Source organism: Pelmatolapia mariae, linkage group LG7 (genome assembly GCF_036321145.2).
Source record: "Pelmatolapia mariae isolate MD_Pm_ZW linkage group LG7, Pm_UMD_F_2, whole genome shotgun sequence".
Classification (NCBI taxonomy): domain Eukaryota; kingdom Metazoa; phylum Chordata; class Actinopteri; order Cichliformes; family Cichlidae; genus Pelmatolapia; species Pelmatolapia mariae.
In genome coordinates, this window is record NC_086233.1 from 13,468,877 (window position 1) to 13,488,119 (window position 19,243).

General features: G+C 42.5%; 1 protein-coding gene across 4 annotated transcripts in view; it reads right to left on the reverse strand.

The window, feature by feature from the left end:
• ttc28 (tetratricopeptide repeat domain 28) overlaps window positions 1–19,243 on the reverse strand; it is a 146,174-nt gene that overhangs the window by 29,600 nt on the left and 97,331 nt on the right. For 2 of the 4 annotated variants that reach the window (XM_063477992.1, XM_063477989.1), the window contains exons 9-18: window positions 9,690–9,886; window positions 9,456–9,609; window positions 9,201–9,372; window positions 8,471–8,639; window positions 8,208–8,368; window positions 6,679–7,167; window positions 5,216–5,408; window positions 4,988–5,068; window positions 4,592–4,844; window positions 596–705 (exon numbers count right to left, since the gene is read on the reverse strand). In XM_063477992.1, coding sequence (XP_063334062.1) covers window positions 596–705; window positions 4,592–4,844; window positions 4,988–5,068; window positions 5,216–5,408; window positions 6,679–7,167; window positions 8,208–8,368; window positions 8,471–8,639; window positions 9,201–9,372; window positions 9,456–9,609; window positions 9,690–9,886 — 1,979 coding nt within the window. Of the gene's footprint in view, window positions 1–595; window positions 706–4,591; window positions 4,845–4,987; window positions 5,069–5,215; window positions 5,409–6,678; window positions 7,168–8,207; window positions 8,372–8,470; window positions 8,640–9,200; window positions 9,373–9,455; window positions 9,610–9,689; window positions 9,887–19,243 lie in introns of all 4 variants that reach the window. The other 2 variants (XM_063477990.1, XM_063477991.1) reach the window with 1 other exon arrangement.

Here is a 19,243-nt window from a genome sequence, read left to right on the forward strand (position 1 = left end):
ATTCTATGTATATTTATAGTACGATATCCCTTTTTCTATTAAATAATCTAAAAAAAAAATCACCGTCTGTATCTTTAATTATTTATAGAACAAAAAGAGGGGTACACCCATTCACCCTCACATTCACATATATGGCCAATTTAGAGTCACCAATCAATGTAATACATATGTCTTTGGGTTATGGAAGGAAGCAAGATCACCCAGAGAGAACCCACATGGGCACAAGGAAAACATGCAAACTCCACACAGAAAGGCACCAGCTACCTAGCAGGTTCAAACCAGTAACTTCATGCTGTGAGACAAGTAAGTTAATTGGTAAAATATGGTTCCTATTGCTCCCATAATGGTTTGAGTCTATAAAGACAGTATAGAAGGGTTTGCTTTATGGTTCATAAATTGTAATTGACAATTTGCTTTTTCAGTTGGATCTACCCTGTGCTCATGGTGCCTATTTTCAGATGGCAAGGTAGAAAATGATTCCTTGAGGTTTCACAAGATTTAACAATGTTTCTCTTATATCTTAAATGCACACACACAAATTGCATCTTTGCAGTTGAGAATACATGCATAAATGCATACACACACACATACACACCTGGTGCTGTGATTCCTCCAGGTTTCCACTGGCCCAAAGAGACAGGCCCAGGCGATGGCGTATCTTTGCCTCATCTTCTCTCCGACCTAACTGCTCTGCCAGACGCAGACCTAGGGAAACAGACAGCAGAAGAGATCAGACGCTAGTTCCAAGAGGCTGATACGAAAATCATCTCTTTCAAAGTCCTGGCACTTTGACGCTTGTGACAACTGTTGCTGTACTGAAGTGAATTCTTACTGACTCAGCCAGCAGCACTCACATTTGCCATTCCTTTTCTCCCACTGTTTCTTTTGTCTTTCTTCACCCTTGTTTTTTTATGCAGCTGATTCAAATTCAATTCAAAAGTCTTGAAATCTTCTCCTTCGTCTCAGATATGTTTCATCTACTCCTGCTGCGAAGGCGCAGGCAGTCATAGCAAGTTGTATTTAGTTCTCATTAGGCTCTCAGATTGTGCAGAAGCTCATCAAATATCAAGTTTTCTTCACGCTTCTCTGCCTGTTTGTCTCTGTCTGGGCCTGTGATGGTCTGTGTGAGTATTGGTTGGGAAAGTTAATTGGAGACACACAAGTGATTTTTTTTTTTTACTCTGTCCTAACCTCAACTCTGAGCTGAAATTCTTTTTGCTTGTCGAGCTAATGATCAATTAAAATCCAGAGGATCTGTGAGCCAAGTGACAAACCATGACTCTGTCTTAGAGGCTTGATGAAGCCTGGATGAGTTCATAAATTAACCCAGTCACTCATTTTAAGATCCATTACAATTAGACTGTATTTTAATTTTTATCAGCCTTTTAATGTGCGCATGTCTTTTTAATAGGAAAGAGATCCAAATGGGATTATTTTCAACAAGGTTGATGAGACACAAATATGTGTTCCAAAGAGAAGTCTAGTTAGAGATGTAGTTAAATCAAACAGGATTATCGACAACAACCTGCCTGAAGGAAACCACACTCTAGGGTACACAGCTGAGCACTGATCCTGTATTAGCCTGTGTCAGACTCATAAATACCTTTCATGCTTCTTGAGGATTTCAAAAACACCTCGCAATGTTCTCAGTCTTAAACAACTCCGACTTTAAAGAAGATACTCACACGTAGATCAAAGTATGTGCTAAGAGCCAGAGCCTCTCTACATGGTGTCTGTACGACTGCAGGGGGAAAATGGTGACTAAGTTTTTGCTCGCTTTTCATCACAAGTTTGTGGATACATGTCAAAAATGTATAGTGCTTTTGAACACAGTGGAAAAGTTTAGATCAAAAACTCCTATCCTGCTGCTTTTGATTCAGACGTTGGTATCAAACAGTATGCTATATAACTGTTTCTTGTTGTTCTCAAAGCTTTGAAATTTAGTCTAGTGAACAGTGTTCCTGCACAAAAATTTCTCAATTGTTTTCTGTTTCTGGACACAAATGTTGAATGCTGGCATTATTTTGACTTTTGAGTTATTGTTTCTCTTGCTGCTGGTTAGGTTAGGAAGCAAAACTACATATTTTTTTGCTTGGTGGTATACAGACTTGGTTAGGTTTAAGTAAAATTACGTGGATTAGCGTTAGGCAAGAAAATTAATTGGTCAGGTTTAAACAATAGAAACACTTAGTTAAGGCCAGATAATAAAACTCCTGGCTTGGGCCTTTTTGTGTCCTGTTTATCAAAGTATTAATAACCACTTCAGCACTCACAATCATGTATTTATAATGTACTTAATATAAGATGGCAGTAAGAAAAAATTTCTATCTTTCAGTTTGTGGCTTTCCTCACAGTTTCTGGTTGTAACCCACAAAAAAGACAGACCTAGTCCCTAATGAACACAGACGGCAACAATCATTAATACCCACACATTAACAAAAGTAAGTATTTGTTCATAAACATACCTCATTCAAGCATAGAAAAGAGATTAACCAGTGTTGTGTCTACATATATGAGAAAAAAAAAGCCGTTGTTGCAAAAAACACACAGTTAGTTCCAGTTTCATTAGTTGAATATATGAAAAATAAAATATAGCACAGTTTGACAGACATAAAATATTAATTTTGCATCAACAAGGTGATTCCCAAAGAGCTAATAGCCAAAAACGTGGCATGTTTTAGCATGGTGTCCAGTGTGTGTTAAAAACTTTTGAGAAAACTGGACCTAGATGAACTATTGCTTTCGTAGGTCCTTCATTCCGGCAGCTGACTGTACAATGCTCACACAAGATAAATACCTGCTAAAATATATATGTGTATATTATCACTCCAACTGCAGTTTAATAGATAAAAAAATCTCTGTGACATCTCTTCTAGTGTATTTTACTGTATATGGCAACCAGTTGTACATGGCACAAATCACTCTTGTATAGTATTTTGGCTTAAAAAAAATAAATTATTATTCTCATTGATTTTTCTGTTCCACTTTTTTCACCTATTCTTCCCTACCCTTTACTTAACACACCAAGGGAATTTCCCAAGTCTGGAATATAGGAAGTCTATCTTTGGTAGGATGCTAACTATCAAGAGGCAATTCTTAAGGAAGGGAAATATGGAAAAAACTATCTCAAATTACACAAGAACTGGACTGAAAATCAGTGTCAATTGGTCTGATAATAATAATAATGATCCCATTAATTCTGTCTCCTTAAAATATACACCCAAGACCACAAAAGATGGGTACACAGACCCCACAAATTTCCTTTAAATTAAAGTTTTACAACTCCATAAAGACTACTGTTAGTATTAATGGAATATGTTAAACCCTATGATTGTAACTAATTTTATCACTACCCTGTCAGTGTGTTGTTGAATCTAGCAAAGCAACAGAGCAATTAGTCAATTAAGATTTGTCATCCACCAGAAAAGTGGGTAACTTAATTGGACTGAGCATTGGGGGCTGTGTCCATAGGCAGCGATTTTCATGCTCCCAGGACCTATTTTCTTTATAAGTCCTATGACGTTTAGCAATGACAGCTCTCTAAGTGTCCTCAGAGCATAACATTTCTCCCCGTCACACTAGACTATCAGTTAAAAAGTAGTTTTGGACAAATACCACACTTATCAATGTTACTTCTATATATTACCAACCAATGAAAATCACACCATCAGCCATTGTGGGAACACTAGAGAGTTATTTCTGAAAATCACGACCACCATTTTTATGATCTCAAATGTACGAAGGAGTATTAGGGCCACATTAAGAAAAATAAAAAACTATTGATCATTTTGAGAATAAAGTTGAAATTTCCGGCTTGGGTTGACCGGGTCCCTCCCACGTGTTGACCTCTGGAACGGCATGGGGGACGCTGGTGGGGCCTGCTCCACCTGCTTATGGTGTTCACTTTATGCTTCAAAAATGAAATATAGAAACCAATGGCTTACTTCACACTGTCCAAGAGGTCTTACACGGTCTGTTATTTACATGCAGTGCTGTGATATTTCCCCCTTAATTTTAAGCAGTTGTGCTTATTTAATCTTATAGAAAAGAGCAACTTAGGGTCACTGAAGACTTATTTTAGGTTATTGAAATCAACTATCATTTGCACATTTACACCTATTTCTAGTGGCCTCTAAACATATACAAAAGTAAAAGCATGAGCATGAAAGTGAGTGGAAAACAAAGTGTGGGAAGCATAGGCGTTTCTGACTGACTGTGAGGACTAGGCCCTTAGAGTTATTTACATACAGAGTTATCTCTGCTCTCTATTTTAATTCATTTTCATTAATATTATTTTATATCTCTTAATAGAGGCAGTGCAACATCCAATAAAAGTTAAAATGTTAAACTATTTGAACATCAAACAAGCAATACTTGTCTGACGTTTATAATACTTCTGGAAGCAAGAAAAATGGTATAATGGAGATATAATGACACTGATTGCTTGGGACAGCTGTGAATCAAAGCTGCCATGCCTCTATACCCAGTATCTTTGGATCCCAGGGGTTTGTTCTTTTTAAACTTTCATACATAAACACAGCAACTGCAATATCATCATGCTCACTATTAATTGTTGTAGCTAATGTCTTACCCTCCTGTAGGTACATTACAGCCTGCGCGTAGTTTTGCAGTGCATGATGTGTCCTTCCCAGGCTTCCATAGGCCATAGTCTTTGCTATCAGGTCATTGGTCTGTGCTGCAACACTCAGGTGTTGCTCCTGGAAGACTACTGCCCGTTCGTACTTCCCTAGAGCTTCGTAGGTCAGTCCCAAGTTGCCGTAGGCTCGACCCTGGCCCCTGACACATCCAGTCTGTTCTGCTATATCCAAAGCCCTTTGGTGCCACTACAGCAGGAAAAATTAGGTTGCTTAGAGGAGAGGCTTGACAACTGATAAATTCTGTTTTCCCTGTTAATCAGTATAATTAAAGACATTTCATAACAAGGGGGGCTATCCTCTGCACATACAATGATGAATGTGATACAGACCTGTAGAGCTGTCTCGTTGTCTGCCATCAACTGATAGACACCTCCAAGTGCATTGCTTGCCTCCGCCTCCAGGGATTTATCCTGATAGTTCAAACAGAGTTTACCTCATTCTATGGGCATTATGTGTTTTTAATATAACCCCCCCCCCCCCCTTATTAATTATCATATTCAGCAGGGCAAAACAAAATATGAAACAGAAACAAGAACATTTTGCTGGTGAAAACTTACCCCTGCTATGCGTGCAATGTTAAGCTGGTGTTCCAGACAAGAGAGGGCCTGCTCATAGTTGCCCAGCTGGCTATGTAAGGTGCCCAGCTCCCCATAAGCCTGAGCCTTACCTTCTCCTTCACCACCTAGCTCATGAGCTACTACCAACCTCTTCTCAAAACACACCAGTGCTTGCTGGAGACTACCCATGGACCTGAAGTAGGAGAGAGAGGAGAACAAAAAGGGGAGGAAAAAGACCTGGTATGATAATGCATTTTTTCTGCACTTTGCTTGTTCTTGAAAGCATGCCTCCTGTTTTTGTTGTTTCTGCAACATTTAAAGAAAAGAAGGCAAGTTGGTCCATGTTAACAGAACATTTTTCTCTTTATATCTACTCAGAGAAAAACTAGAGAATGAAAGTCTACAAAGGTTTGTTCTAAATCTGTACTCTACATTACCATTTCATTCACACTCCAGACAGCAGGAGCAACAGCTGGATAAAGTAAACCTAACGGTAAGCCTTGTTCTTCTGTCAGTGAGCATTACTTATGTTGTATCATATGAGAGTTGCCCACCGTGGGATATGTGTCTGAAAAAGGCTTTTTGCTTTTAATACGCTGCAGAGTTCTGACTGTATTTATTCTTATTATGACTCTAATTAAAATGTGTATAAAATGCTTGTGGCAAGAAATGCTCATTTAAAACTCTTGCACGAATGCTATTCTGTATTAGAAAGGTGTATCCTAATTAATAGGATAGAACATAAATGAACACAACATACATTTTTACGCTGATGTAAACAAAAGTCTGCAGCACTGTAGGTCTGAATTTATTTCTACATTTAGCGGGAAATCCAGGGAGACTTCAAAACCCTGAAAAATTTCCTAATTTTATTTGTCCTCTTACTAGAGTTAGCTGAGAAGGAAAGAAGGAAGAGAAGCAGTTGGTCTATGGAGAATCATTTTAAAATTTTAATGCAAATTTTATTTCAGTAATAGAAACAAAAAAAAAACAAGACAGGAAATTATAAAATTAAGTTCTGAAATGAATTGATAGTGATATTTAAATTAAACGCACTATAGATTATTTCAGCCTTGCTCATTTGGCCAATTAGGATTTATGGGCCATGGCAGACCTCATGAGCCCCCTCATACAACACTGTGTATCAGGACAGCAAGTGCAATCTCCTTGTACGTTTCTAGAAACAGAATTTTTATTTAAATCACATATAATGCTTTTTTATTTCTGACTGGAACAGCGCAAGCATCAGTAACAGGAAGATACAGCAAGAAAACAAGAGCTGGTTTGGAGGTGGTTTGCAAAGTGGCTTGCAGATGCACAGTACCCTAATAGTGTGCCCTGTATTAAATTTATCAAATGCATGTATAGAAGGGTATCGTCTGAGCCATAACCTGTTGTTAGTGTAACCTTGTGGTTTAACTTTGAACTAAAACTGTTCTCAATTTGATTTTAGTTTCACCTACCTGTGCGCATTGCCAAGTCCTCTGTAGGCTTTCTCTTGGTCCTGGACATGATTGAGACTCTGACCCACTGTCAGGTACTTCTCATAATACTGTATAGCCTCCTCATAATCTCCCAAAACATCATAGCAGTCTGCCAGGTTCCCATAGGCCCTGCCTCTGTCTAGCATGCTCTCAGTTCCACTTAGCTGCTGCAGCATGGCCAGCTGCTGCTCAAAATAACCAATAGCTTCCTCAAACAATCCCATGTTTATCTTGGTGATGCCCATGTTTCCATGGACCTGTGCCTCCAAACGGGCATCCCTGAGCCCCTGTGCCAGGCCCAGCTGGGTCTCATAACACTGGAAAGTTGTAGCATAGTCTCCCAAGGCCATATGAACAGCTGCTAGGTGGCCAAGAGCACGGCACTCCCCCTGCTGATCACCTAGATCCTTTCGGATGGTCAACTCCTGGCTGTGGAACGACAAGGCCGTATCCAGCTGGCGGAGAAGCCTAGGTGGGAAAAAGTGCAAGAACACTGAATTAAGATGAATCAAGGGAACTAGAGCAAGTCATACTTCAGTTACGACCATCATGAAACAAGCGTACGAAAGTCACACATTAGTTATAGCCAAAACCTGGTGTCCTTTGTATAGTATGATATTTCATGTGGTTTATTATTTTTAGAGCCAGTCGTTTGCAAAGGATGGATGCTTATATGTTACTTCTCTTTGTTAATAACTTGGAAAGTTAATACTAAAAGATATGCTTTATTGAAAGATACAGTTCAAATTAATAACTAGTTTTCCAGCTGTGCCCAGTATGCAAAAAGGTACAGTTTTTGGGAAGGACAGAGGAAACTATTGTGGATAAAAGATTTCTTGGAATACCAAGCTTAAATGGACCAACTCTGGGAAAATTGAGGTTTTAATTAGTAAGCTGCACCTTGAACTGTAAGTTTAAATTAACTACTATTCATAGGAATTTGTAGAAAGCACAGAACACTTCTATTAAATGCTGAGAACTGGCACAGAATCTCTTGTCAGTTGGCTGAGACTTTTTAAACTCACATGTTTTTGGAAACAGGCTTTTTCTTTGTAACTCCAAAGTAAATAGCAAGCATTACAAAAAAAAAAAAAAAGGTCTACAAGCAAGTGGCTTTATAAAGGTAAATAAATACATTCTCTAACTGATGTCCCTTTTGCCTCTATAAACTCATTCATATTTGATTATAGTTTAAGCAGATAAAATGACCATAACACAACAATATTTAACATCACTTGAAAAGTACATAGTAATAACATTGTGCAGAATTTTGTTTCTTTTATGTAAGCATTAATTAGCAGGTAAATGTCTGCTTGTGTGAAGCACAATCTCTGCAGCTTGATCTGGTAAGTTAATATTTTAGCTCTACAAACTTTCGACTGCCTCCAATAAACAGGAATGACTATATTACTAAACTTAGGTTTTAAAACAATGCAGCACATTCATTTGTTCATTTTTTACATGCACTGTTTGTGCGTGGTTGACACACTGGTTAACCACTTTATCACCTGTGAACTGAACCAAGTGCTGAATAGGCATCAGCCTCCATCTTCTGATCGTTGACCTTCTGAGCTACGGTTAATTGCTGCTGGTAGAACTTCACAGCTCCTGGAAAATCACCCCGGCACACGCACACATCACCAATATTCCCAAAGGCCCTGAAAACTGCCTGCTGACAAATATAATCACACAGATACTGATTAACAACCTCTTTTTGTGCAAAAGACAGAATTTCAAGGTTTATGAAATGAAAACATAATTAACAGGTGACCTGTGTGTTGTCCAGGGCTTGTGCTAAAGAAAGCAGATATCTCTGACATTCCTCTGCTTTGTTGTACTCCCCCAGTGCTTTGTGGGCCAGACCAAGGTTGCAGTAGGCTTTTGCCTGTGCTAATTTGTCCTGGAGATCCTTAGCCAGGGCCAAATCCTGTTCGTAATACCTGGAAAATTTGAAACTTTTGTTTGTAATCTTGCATCTTGTTTCGATGTAATATAAAAGCATAACTCCTTAAATTGAGAAATTAAAGTCTCATTAACATCCATCCATCCATCCATCCATCCATCCATCCGTCCATCCGTCCATCCATCCACTTTCTGCTGCTGGGCCTGGTTGCAGGGGTTGTAGCCTAAGAAGAGAAGCCCAGACTTCTCTCTCCCCAGCTACCTCCTCCAGCTCATCTGGGGAACATGGGAGCTTTCCAGGCTAGTCAAGAGATGTAATCTCTCCAGCATGTCATGGGACAGCCCCAGAGCCTTCTCCTGGTAAGACATGCCTGAACACCTCGGCCAGGAAGCATCCTGAAGGCATTCAAGTCAGATGCCCAAACCTCCTCAGCTGGCTCGTTTCGATGTGGAGGAGTAGTGGATGGATGGATGAATGTATGTGTGTATGTATGTATGTATGGAAAACACAACATATGTTTTTCGACATTTTAATAAGGCCAACAGGGTCATTTTCATTATATGAAGTTCAGTTTTGTAAGATTTATTTAGTATCTGACCTGACAGCATCTCTGTACTGTCCAAGACAGTAGTGAGCATAACCCAGGTTATGGCAAACTTTGCCTTCTGCTTCCAAGTCCTGCAAACCTGGCGCCAAAACCAGGTACTGTTGGTAGTAGGGCAAGGCCTGAGCATATTCACCTCTCCAGCTGTGAAAGTTACCCAAGTTTGCTGCAAAAGAAAATAACGGTGCGCAATATTTTTCATGTTTCATTCAACTCAACTCAAGTGCATTTATCTCTTGACAGGTTTACCTAAGGCTCTTGCTTCACTTTGAGTGTCTCGCATCTCTCGTGCAATGGTCAGATGGTGCAGGTAGTGCTGGAGAGCTCGGTCGTGAGCACCCAGCGCTTGGTAGGCCACAGCAAGGTTACCGTGCGTGGATGCCTGAGATGGACGATCGTTCACCTGATAACACAAAGACACATCGTGATTCTGCTTTCCACACGATCGTCCACATGTTTTTTGAAAAGGGTCATAAAATTTACCTCCAGAGAGATCTGCAGCTCTTGTCTGTGGTACTGGACTGCTTGGTCGTACATGCCAAGCGCATGGTAGGCATTGCCCATGTTGCCGTAGGCCCTCCCCTGGGCAGCGTAATCACAAAGTTCTTGGACGAAGGACAGGTGGGCTTTGTGGAACTTTAGCGCAGTGTCATACTCTCCCTTCATCTGGTGTATGATGCCTGTGATAGGAGATGAGAGGAGGAAAAAACACAAACTATTGAACTAACAAGGAAACCATTAAGATGCAGGTAAACTCCAAGTTTAATCTCTTTTAGCATACAACATTTGAACGTTCTTGTGATCGGTCATGTTCTCAACTTTAGTCACAACACTAATCCTAACCATATGTTTTAGCAAGTGGCATGGACAAAAACATTTCAATAGGACAAACAAAAACTATGCAAAGCGCCCAGGTAATACATCTAATCTATGAAGTCTTGTAGCATGCCAACTACAGGCTGTATCAGGTAATGCTCTTATTAAAATAAAGCTAGCTCATTTCAATTTCTGGCCTCTGGCTGGCAAGTCCATCCTAATGATTGATTTTTCAAGAATGATCTTAATTTTATGTTTCTAACTTGTTTAATTTAAAACAGCACTATACCTAGCCCCATCATTTAAACTCCTCCAAATGTCCATTTCAAGAGGAATGGACTTTGTATACAAAAATGGTCACCACCGCAAAAAGCTGTAATGTTGAAGTGGCCAGACAACTCTTTGATAATTCCAGTTCCAATAAAATCAATATTTAGGTGTGTTAGTTAAAATGATTATTTCCTTTGTCACCAAACCACAAAGACTGGAGGCAACATTTTTTAAGAAGAACAAAAATTACATATTCTGAAAGCATACAGTTATTGTTGATCACCCACATCTCAGAGGATCAAGGTCATAAAACCCAGAAAAAACTTCCATGGACATAGGGGAATTTTAAAGTCCAGGCTCAAGGAAGTCAGACAAGTGAAGTTTAAGTCCTCAGTTTTGTCATTTTTTTGGTCTCCAAGTCTCAAGTCTCCACAGCTCTGTAGAATGGTTTATCCAGCGCTGTTTGGATTTGTAGGATTCATCAAACAGCAATTACTGCACATGTAGGGAGCATGATGAACAGAGTAAATTCCCAAAACGACATTAAGAGTTATAAATATGCAGCATCTGTATGGTGGTGAATATAAATGCCCACATGGTTTCTTGAACTGTAAAAAGGATATGAGCAGAGTGGTGAATAATTAAAAAGCTACAGTGGGAAATTCAACAAATCTAATAATATCTGCTGCTGTGTCTCTTCAAACTTTAGTATAACATATGCAGAAATCAGTCTCTCTGTCCAGGGAAAAAGAATTGGGAAAACTTAAGTCCCAGTCGCCTTCCCAACTTCTTCTGTCATGATGTGTCTTTGCTGTCAACAACCCAGTTTATGGAGCCAGAACAGACAAAAGTTGGGAGAGAGAATAGTTAAGGAAGAAACTTGGGGCACAAGAGAGGAGAATGAAAATTTACATTTTATGCTAGTTATTTCCTGTGCTCCAAAATATGGTACTTGTCACTCTCCTGCATTTAACTGACAACTGTGCACACTGGTTATTTGCAATTTAAAATGTACCTACTTTGCTTTTTTCTTCATTTTCTGTGATACACTCTGCTACAGTGCTGGATACTCAAACTGTGGATATGGCCACATATTGCAAATAATGAGATCAGTGTATCTATAACTAATTCTTTTGAGCCATGTTTTGAACAGTTTTTTTCTATTCTGCATGATATAAGAGTGAAAATCCAGGCTCTTTGGTTGGAATCACAGCCAAAGAGCCTGGATCATACAGAATCCCTGCCCACTTGCTGTTCATGTTTTTATTTATGAGGAGCAGCCAGTCAAAAGAACGTTGGCTAAAAAGGAGGTGCAAGGGAACTGAAATACCTTGTTTTACACAACGGGTGAACTGGGGGTTGCACTAAAGCCCAGTATAAGAATAATAATGGTAATTTTGTAAACATGGAATACTACTTTAGAGTCCAATAATAAAAACAAATGAGCAGAGTAGAAAATGAGCACATTAGTTCCTCTGTAAGACTTTATTCCAAACATTGCACAAATCTAAATCTTACCATATTTCATTGGCATATTTTTGCTTTGGCATATAAAAACCATGCACATTATACATTGAGCTCTACCTTCATCAGTAAAGTCCTGCTTAAAGTTGAATGCAGACGTGAAACCTACAATTGCTCACAATGAAAGTCAATGCAATGACTTTTCCTTGAATGATTTATGTTATTCTTTCCATCACAGCAAGCACATTTCAATCAAGATTCAACACAAAAGACACACACACATAGAACAGCTGTAATCTTCCCTCTTACTGCTATATAGTGTGATTTATATGCAGGGGTGCGCATTCGCTGTCAAAATAAAAGACATGCACCAGATAAGAAGTTGCAACGCGTTTGCGTAAATATAAAAGGCACTGTTTTTGTCCGCTAGAGTGGGATTTTCACGGCATATTCTGCACCACATCTCTGTGCGTTCATCATTTGTTTGAAGCCAGCTCACCTCCTGCAACCACTTTTCCGAGAATACGCGCTTCTTTTTTGGTTCGGACTCCTTCTGACATTTCTTTGGAGGTGGAGAAACACCAAAGTAATTGCTTAAAGGAGCTTGCTTCTTCGACATCTTTAAGAGTTCTAAACAAATGTCTGTCCTCCTCCAGAAAATCTTATGTACGCAAACACGCGTTGCAAGTTCTTATCTGGTGCGCGTCTTTTATTTTGACAGCGAATGCGCACCTGCGGACCACTTATGTGCACCCCTGTTTATATGTATACCAAAAGCCTGATTGTAAGGAGATTGAAAGAAAAAAATTATAATTATGCCTGCCCTATAGTGGCATATTAGTACAAAGTAGAATGAAAAAAACAAAAAAACAAGGTTAAGGTAAGATTAGAAGTAAGGTTACATTCAAAGTGAAAGCTGGCTGTTAACATTTCCACTACAGCCCAAAACTGTTTGACAATTTTTCTTCTTCTTTTTTTAAACAATTGGTCTTTGAGGAGGTCCACAAGTAAACTCCCCATGTTCTTATAATGTATGTTGTGTTATAGTCTCTATTTTGACTTATACAGATATCGTTTCTTGTATTCATTGTATTCTTGTGTTTCTTTTAATTTGTGTTTCTATGTTTTGTATGTGTGTAGGTTCCCTTCCTTGTTTCTACTTTATTTTATTTTGGTAAATGCTCTTCTTTGTGTGTCACCTGGGCCTTAACTTCCTGTCTTTGTTCTCATATCTCAATAACCCATTACTGTCATGGTCTGTGTGCGGCAGGCAGGAAAGTAGGACCTAAATGCAGACTCGTGGAGGCGAAAATTAAACTCAAAGACCTCAGCTTTATTGCTGGCATAAGTCAAAGCAGAAACTAAACTGGGTGGGCTAGAAACTGAGCCTGAAACAGAACACACAGGCAAGTATGAGGGATGATGCAACGACGAACAGGAACACACGCAGACACTAAATACAGAAGGAACAGGGCAAAGGGCAAACACCTGGGAGACACAGCTGACACTAATTACGAAGACGAGATTGGGAGGAAGCAAAACAGAATACATTGTCCTTCAAAGTAAAACAGGAAACAGACTGGGCACAGAACTAAACCTATACTAAACACGAGGGCACCGGAACAAAACGTAAGAACTAGAATACAAAAACAGAAATCAGAACACTAGAAGTCATATACAACGAAGAAATCATAGAATAACAATAATAATACACAAAACACTGGGTCACTCACCAAGGACCTTGACAATTACTCTGATAATGCCTCAGACTGGTGTAGGCGATCTATTTTGTGTGGAAAAATAGTCAGATCTTTATCTCAGATCCTGAAGCAGAAAGCCTTAGTTAACAAAGTTAAAAACCACCACCATGATACCTGTCACTATATCTGTGGCATTTTATTTTTATCACACCAGCTCACGCAAAGAAAGCCTAACAGTGTCGAACTTGCTTAGTAGTAGCATTTGCATATCAAACCACAATATAGGGAAATACAGATTCCATATTCTAGTGAATTTGGTCAACTAAAACAATAACTTTTGTTAACAGATTTTCTGCCATTATACCAGTTGAAGAAGGTAAAGTCATGGTTGCAAGTGTTCAAATGCAAGCTAGAGTGAGAATAAAGGTGTGGAGTTTTGGGGTGAGGATTCTTGGGCCAAAGTCAAGTTCTGTTTCAAGACTTACATTTATTAATTTTATTAATATAAACTTATTAAACAACATGAACCATGTACATATTCTAAAAGACAGAGGCTACAGCTAGCACAATTCTAGAAAATGGGCAATAAACATTGTAAAATGAATTAAACTGTTCAAACATGACCCTGTTTTATTATACATGATGAACTGTGAAGCATGTTAATGCATTAATACAATAATGCAAAACTTTTTACCTACATTCTTCCTGTGATTCCCTTCATTAAACTGTTTGAGTAACCTGAATTTTTCACACAGAAATCCTAATAATGGCATCCATAGGAAGTCTCCTATTTCCAAAGACAATAATTACACTGCGCCAGAATAATTTATAACTGCTCTGAGAAATGTTGAAATGAGACCTTATATAAAATCTGCTTTTTCTACAATAAAGTCACAGAGGGAAAACAGATGAGGAGGGGTTATAAGTGGGGAGGAAGGGATACGGAGGGGTATCCAGACACCAGATGGAGGAAGTCACATGTGGTCTTCATGTCAGACTGTGTAATGAGAGAGATGACTGGGGTCTGATCCACCGAGTGTAAACTGTGAGCCCTCCTTCCCAACTCCTTGGCTCATGTCCACCTCTATCTCTACATTTCTTACTGTAAACACTTTTCAAATGTGTGACTTTAACAGTCCAAAATCAAGATTTACAGACTGTGTTAAAATATTGACTGACTAAATCATCATTAAAAAAAAAAAAAGATTTACATCCTTGATAGGGGTGCAGGCAGGGTTCCTAAAAAAACAACAACAAAACCCCACCTTTTAAAATAGCTCTCTCCTCCTCTATTCTAAGCCTCTTGAGTTTTAGCTGCTAATATGGAACCCCCACTTTTCCATGTGGAAGTCCACAGCCTAACTTGCATCCTTGCAGTTAATTTCAATCTTAAATACAACAAAAGCAGCAGGTCACCTGTAAGTAGGATTTATTTCTGAATCTAGACTTGAGATTGTTGATTTTTCTTGCTTGCTTTGTAGGAGCTGTGGTAAACTTGCATGAATTTTATGGCCAGTGCTTCATCAAGCTTTATCAATTAAACATGTGAGGAATTCAGTGCCAAGTGCAAGGCTGAACTGAAAGCAGGACACTTAGTTCTATGTCCTTGTGTAACTGAAACACATTTAGGAAAAATGAACTTTTAAAAGATACAGAGTTTGAAGAAACTGGAGTGACTTTTTCGGTGCATGATGTTACACTTCTCATAAGACAGATGCTTTCACTTTAAGCTGATTTCATATCTATAATTCACAAATCCAAAGGTTACAGATTCATACTCTTTCTATGACTGCCAAAGTCCCTGGTTTTGGTTTAAAAGTTGCTTGGGAGTTTTTTGATTCATATTTATGGAGTTTTGGCTACCAGTTTAGATTGCCTTAACATTCTATTGTTAGTTTTGTTTTCATGGTTTAGATTAAATTTCAGTTAATATTTTAAGTTTATTTCTTGCATATTTAGATCCCAAAGTGATTCCATAATGTTTCTTCATTTTGTTCTTTGTTAATTTGTGGACTTTCCCAGTCTGAATAAAAGACATACTTTGTTATTTCTGGATCTGATTCCTTTACTCTGCAAGCCCCAACAATGACGTTCTGACTTTGAAATCATGCAGTGCCAAGAGTATCAAAAAACTGTCAGAAATGGAGCATTCAGTGCAGTCGGAAGTCTGAGTTCTTTTTATTTATTTATTTATTTATTATTAACAGGGATTCCTGGTACACTCACTGAACCCAATACTTATATAACATATTCAATATGCTACATATAAAATAAATGAACTACTACTACAATACTTTTTTTTTGTCATATTAAGTGTAAGGGAAAGCATAATGGGCCCCCTTTAAGCATGGTGCTAGAAAATTCAGATTTTCTTAGTATTTATTATACCTTCTGACACATAATTATAATTTATTATTATTATAATTATAAAAATATAATTAACAGTTTTCATGAGTTTTAATTCAAATAATTTTTTCTCATATCAATCATCTTTTTGTCACGGACCCGGTTCCGGGGACTCGGGGTCCGTGAACAGTGTGGACCTTTTGTATCATTATTATTATTATTATTATTATTATTATTATTATTATTATTATTATTGTGTGTTGTCTGCACTGCCTCTGATCTATCCTCATCTGTTTGTAGGCAGGTTTGTGTGTGTTTGTGTGTTGCTGTTTCTGTGGCCAAGTTACAGGCATCTTCAGGCCTGAGGGGCGTGGCCTAGCTCGAGGATTGGCCACACCCGAAGCCCTTGCCACACACCTGCTCCTCATCAGGGCTCGTCGGTGGAACTATTTAGAGGAGTGATGGAGCTTCCACCGACGCGGGATTATTGCGTTTGACTACACGTCAGTCTTCAAGCACAGTCAAGTGTGAGTGTATGCCTGCTAGGATATAGTGTGTTAACGGCTGCCTCTATGGTTTTCCCTCAGGAGGAATGGGGAACGAGAGAGAGCAGTGAGCACGAGGAGTGCTCGAGACACTGGAGCAGAGAGCACTACACGGGGACTTGTGGGAAAGAAGACACTACACGGGAGTCAGGGACACTAGGGGATTTATTGTTGTTAACTTCACCACCTTTGTAAATAAACACTGTCGCATTGAAGAGTCCGGCGTTTGGGTCCTATTTCCCCCATCTCCCCACGGTCTGCCACACAGACCGTGACAGAATAATCCCGCCATCATGGGCCCAGCGGACTCAAGGACCGTTTCACAGGAGGGGTTGCTCGCCCAGCTCTGGAATTACTGTCGGAGCATTATCCAGGCGGCAGATCCACATCAGAGACACATACAGGTCGTATTTTTTGATGCTTTCCTGTCTTCAACCTCCTTTTCTGGGAGCTTTTTGGACATTAAGAAATTAATTTCTATCATAACCATGCTGAGGGCAAGTTCCAGCTTTGAGCTTTTCGGTTTGGGCTGTCCGGGCGAGGAGGATGTGGCGACCTCCCTGGGAGCCCTTGCTGCCTGTTTCTTTTCTCATAGGCAGATAGCTTCCCCACCGTCGTTTGCGACTCACCTATTGGACCCTCCATTGCGGGGGAAACGGCTCACACGCCCTCTGCACCTCACCACATCTCCACTCACCTCCGCGGCATCTGCTGAGTCGGCAGACAAAGGACCAGTTGCTCCAAACCACACAGCTGCTCTCCTGCCCGGCCGACTGGTGGAATCTCAGCCTTTCGCGCCGGCCCCGGCATCGTCAAAGAAGCGACGCTCGCGCCGCCGGCGCTCTTCTCCGCAGCCGGAGTTCCGGACTTCTCAACAGTCGGCTGTGGTGAGTCATTTGGACAATTTTTCTTTACACACCCCATCTGTCAACTCTGTCTCGGACTGTGTGAATGCTAATGTTGTAACCCAGCTGTTAGCACAGCCCGTAGCTGCTGCCCAGCACGAAACTCAGTCTGCTGCCCAGCACGAAACTGTCTTTAGTCCAGTCAGCCTTTCGTCCTCGTCCTCAGTTGGAGGTCGATATGTCTGCTGGACCTACTCTGCCACTATTTCCCCAGTCTGTTGTTCCTGCATCGCTGTCCAGTCTACCACGAGTAGCTGCCACACCATCATCGCCTCCGCCCTCTGCAGCTACTTCTCCACCAGCGTCCCATCTGATTGCAGCGACCGCGGCACTCTCGGCTTCACCTTCCACATCACCCGCTCGGCCATCGTCTTCACCACCTGCAGCTACCGCATCGCCATCTTCACCTCCGGTTCATCCATCTATAGCCACTCCGCAGCCGGAGAGGCTCGCGCTGCCCGAGCAGGAGCTCAGCGAGCGGGAGGAGCCCGCGTCGCAGCCGGAGGAGCAGCTCAGCGAGCGGGAGGAGCCCGCCTCGCCAGCTGTGGAGCTCGGCGAGCCGGCGGAGCTCAGCGAGCGGGAGGAGCCCGCCTCGCCAGCTGTGGAGCTCGGCGAGCCGGCGGAGCTCAGCGAGCGGGAGGAGCCCGCGTCGCAGCCGGAGGAGCAGCTCAGCGAGCGGGAAGAGCCCGCCTCGCCAGCTGTGGAGCTCAGCAAGCCGGAGGAGCAGTTTAGCGAACCGCAGCAGGAGCTCGGCGAGCCGGGGGAGCTCAGCGAGCGGGAGGAGCCCGCCTCGCCAGCTGTGGAGCTCGGCGAGCCGGCGGAGCTCAGCGAGCGGGAGGAGCCCGCCTCGCCAGCTGTGGAGCTCGGCGAGCCGGCGGAGCTCAGCGAGCGGGAGGAGCCCGCCTCGCCAGCTGTGGAGCTCAGCGAGCGGGAGCAGCTCAGCGAGCCGGAGGAGCCCGCCTCGCCGACTGTGGAGCTCAGCGAGCCGGCGGAGCTCAGCGAGCGGGAGGAGCCCGCGTCGCAGCCGGAGGAGCAGCTCAGCGAGCGGGAGGAGCCCGCCTCGCCAGCTGTGGAGCTCGGCGAGCCGGCGGAGCTCAGCGAGCGGGAGGAGCCCGCGTCGCAGCCGGAGGAGCAGCTCAGCGAGCGGGAGGAGCCCGCCTCGCCAGCTGTGGAGCTCAGCAAGCCGGAGGAGCAGTTTAGCGAACCGCAGCAGGAGCTCGGCGAGCCGGGGGAGCTCAGCGAGCCGGAGGAGCCCGCCTCGCCGACTGTGGAGCTTTGTGAGCCGGAGCCGGGATTCGGCGAGCGGGAGGAGCGGCTACCGTCTAGAGAGGGGCTCAGCGGGCCGGAGAAGCGCGCACCGCCTGAGCTGGAGCTGCAGGGGCCGGAGCTGCAGCAGGAGCAGGAGCTCGGAGAGCGAGAGGAGTGCCCGCCATCGAGAGAGGGGCTCGGCAGGCCGGAGGAGCGCGCACAGCCATCGAAGGTCGGCGGGCGGGAGGAATCCGATCAGTCTACGCGGGGGATCAGTGTGCAGGGTCCACGTCCAGCGCGCCCTCCACGCCGTCCACGTCCGGCGCGCCCTCCACACCATCCACGTCCAGCGCGTCCACGTCAGCGACCAGCGCGTCATCGGCCATGTGCCACACCTCGCTGTTGCTCACTGGAGCAGCGCCGCCGCCACTGGACCCGGGGCAAGCCGCCGGGGAAGCAGCAGTGCCGCCGCCGCCGCCGCCACTGGACCTGGAGAAGGCCACCGGAACCTTTTCGCCGCTGCTACCGGACCTGTGGCAGGCCGCCTGAGCTGAAGCTTCGCCGCCACTGGATCAGTGGCAGGCCCCCTGAACTGTTTTGTCGTTGCTACCGGACACATGGCCGTCCGCCGGAGGTCCAGCGTTCCCTCCGATGGACTAGAGGTAGGCCTCCGGAACTGTTTTCTGCCTCTGCCTGCCTACAGTAGATCTCACCTGTTTTGCCGCCCACCGGGTCGGTTGCCA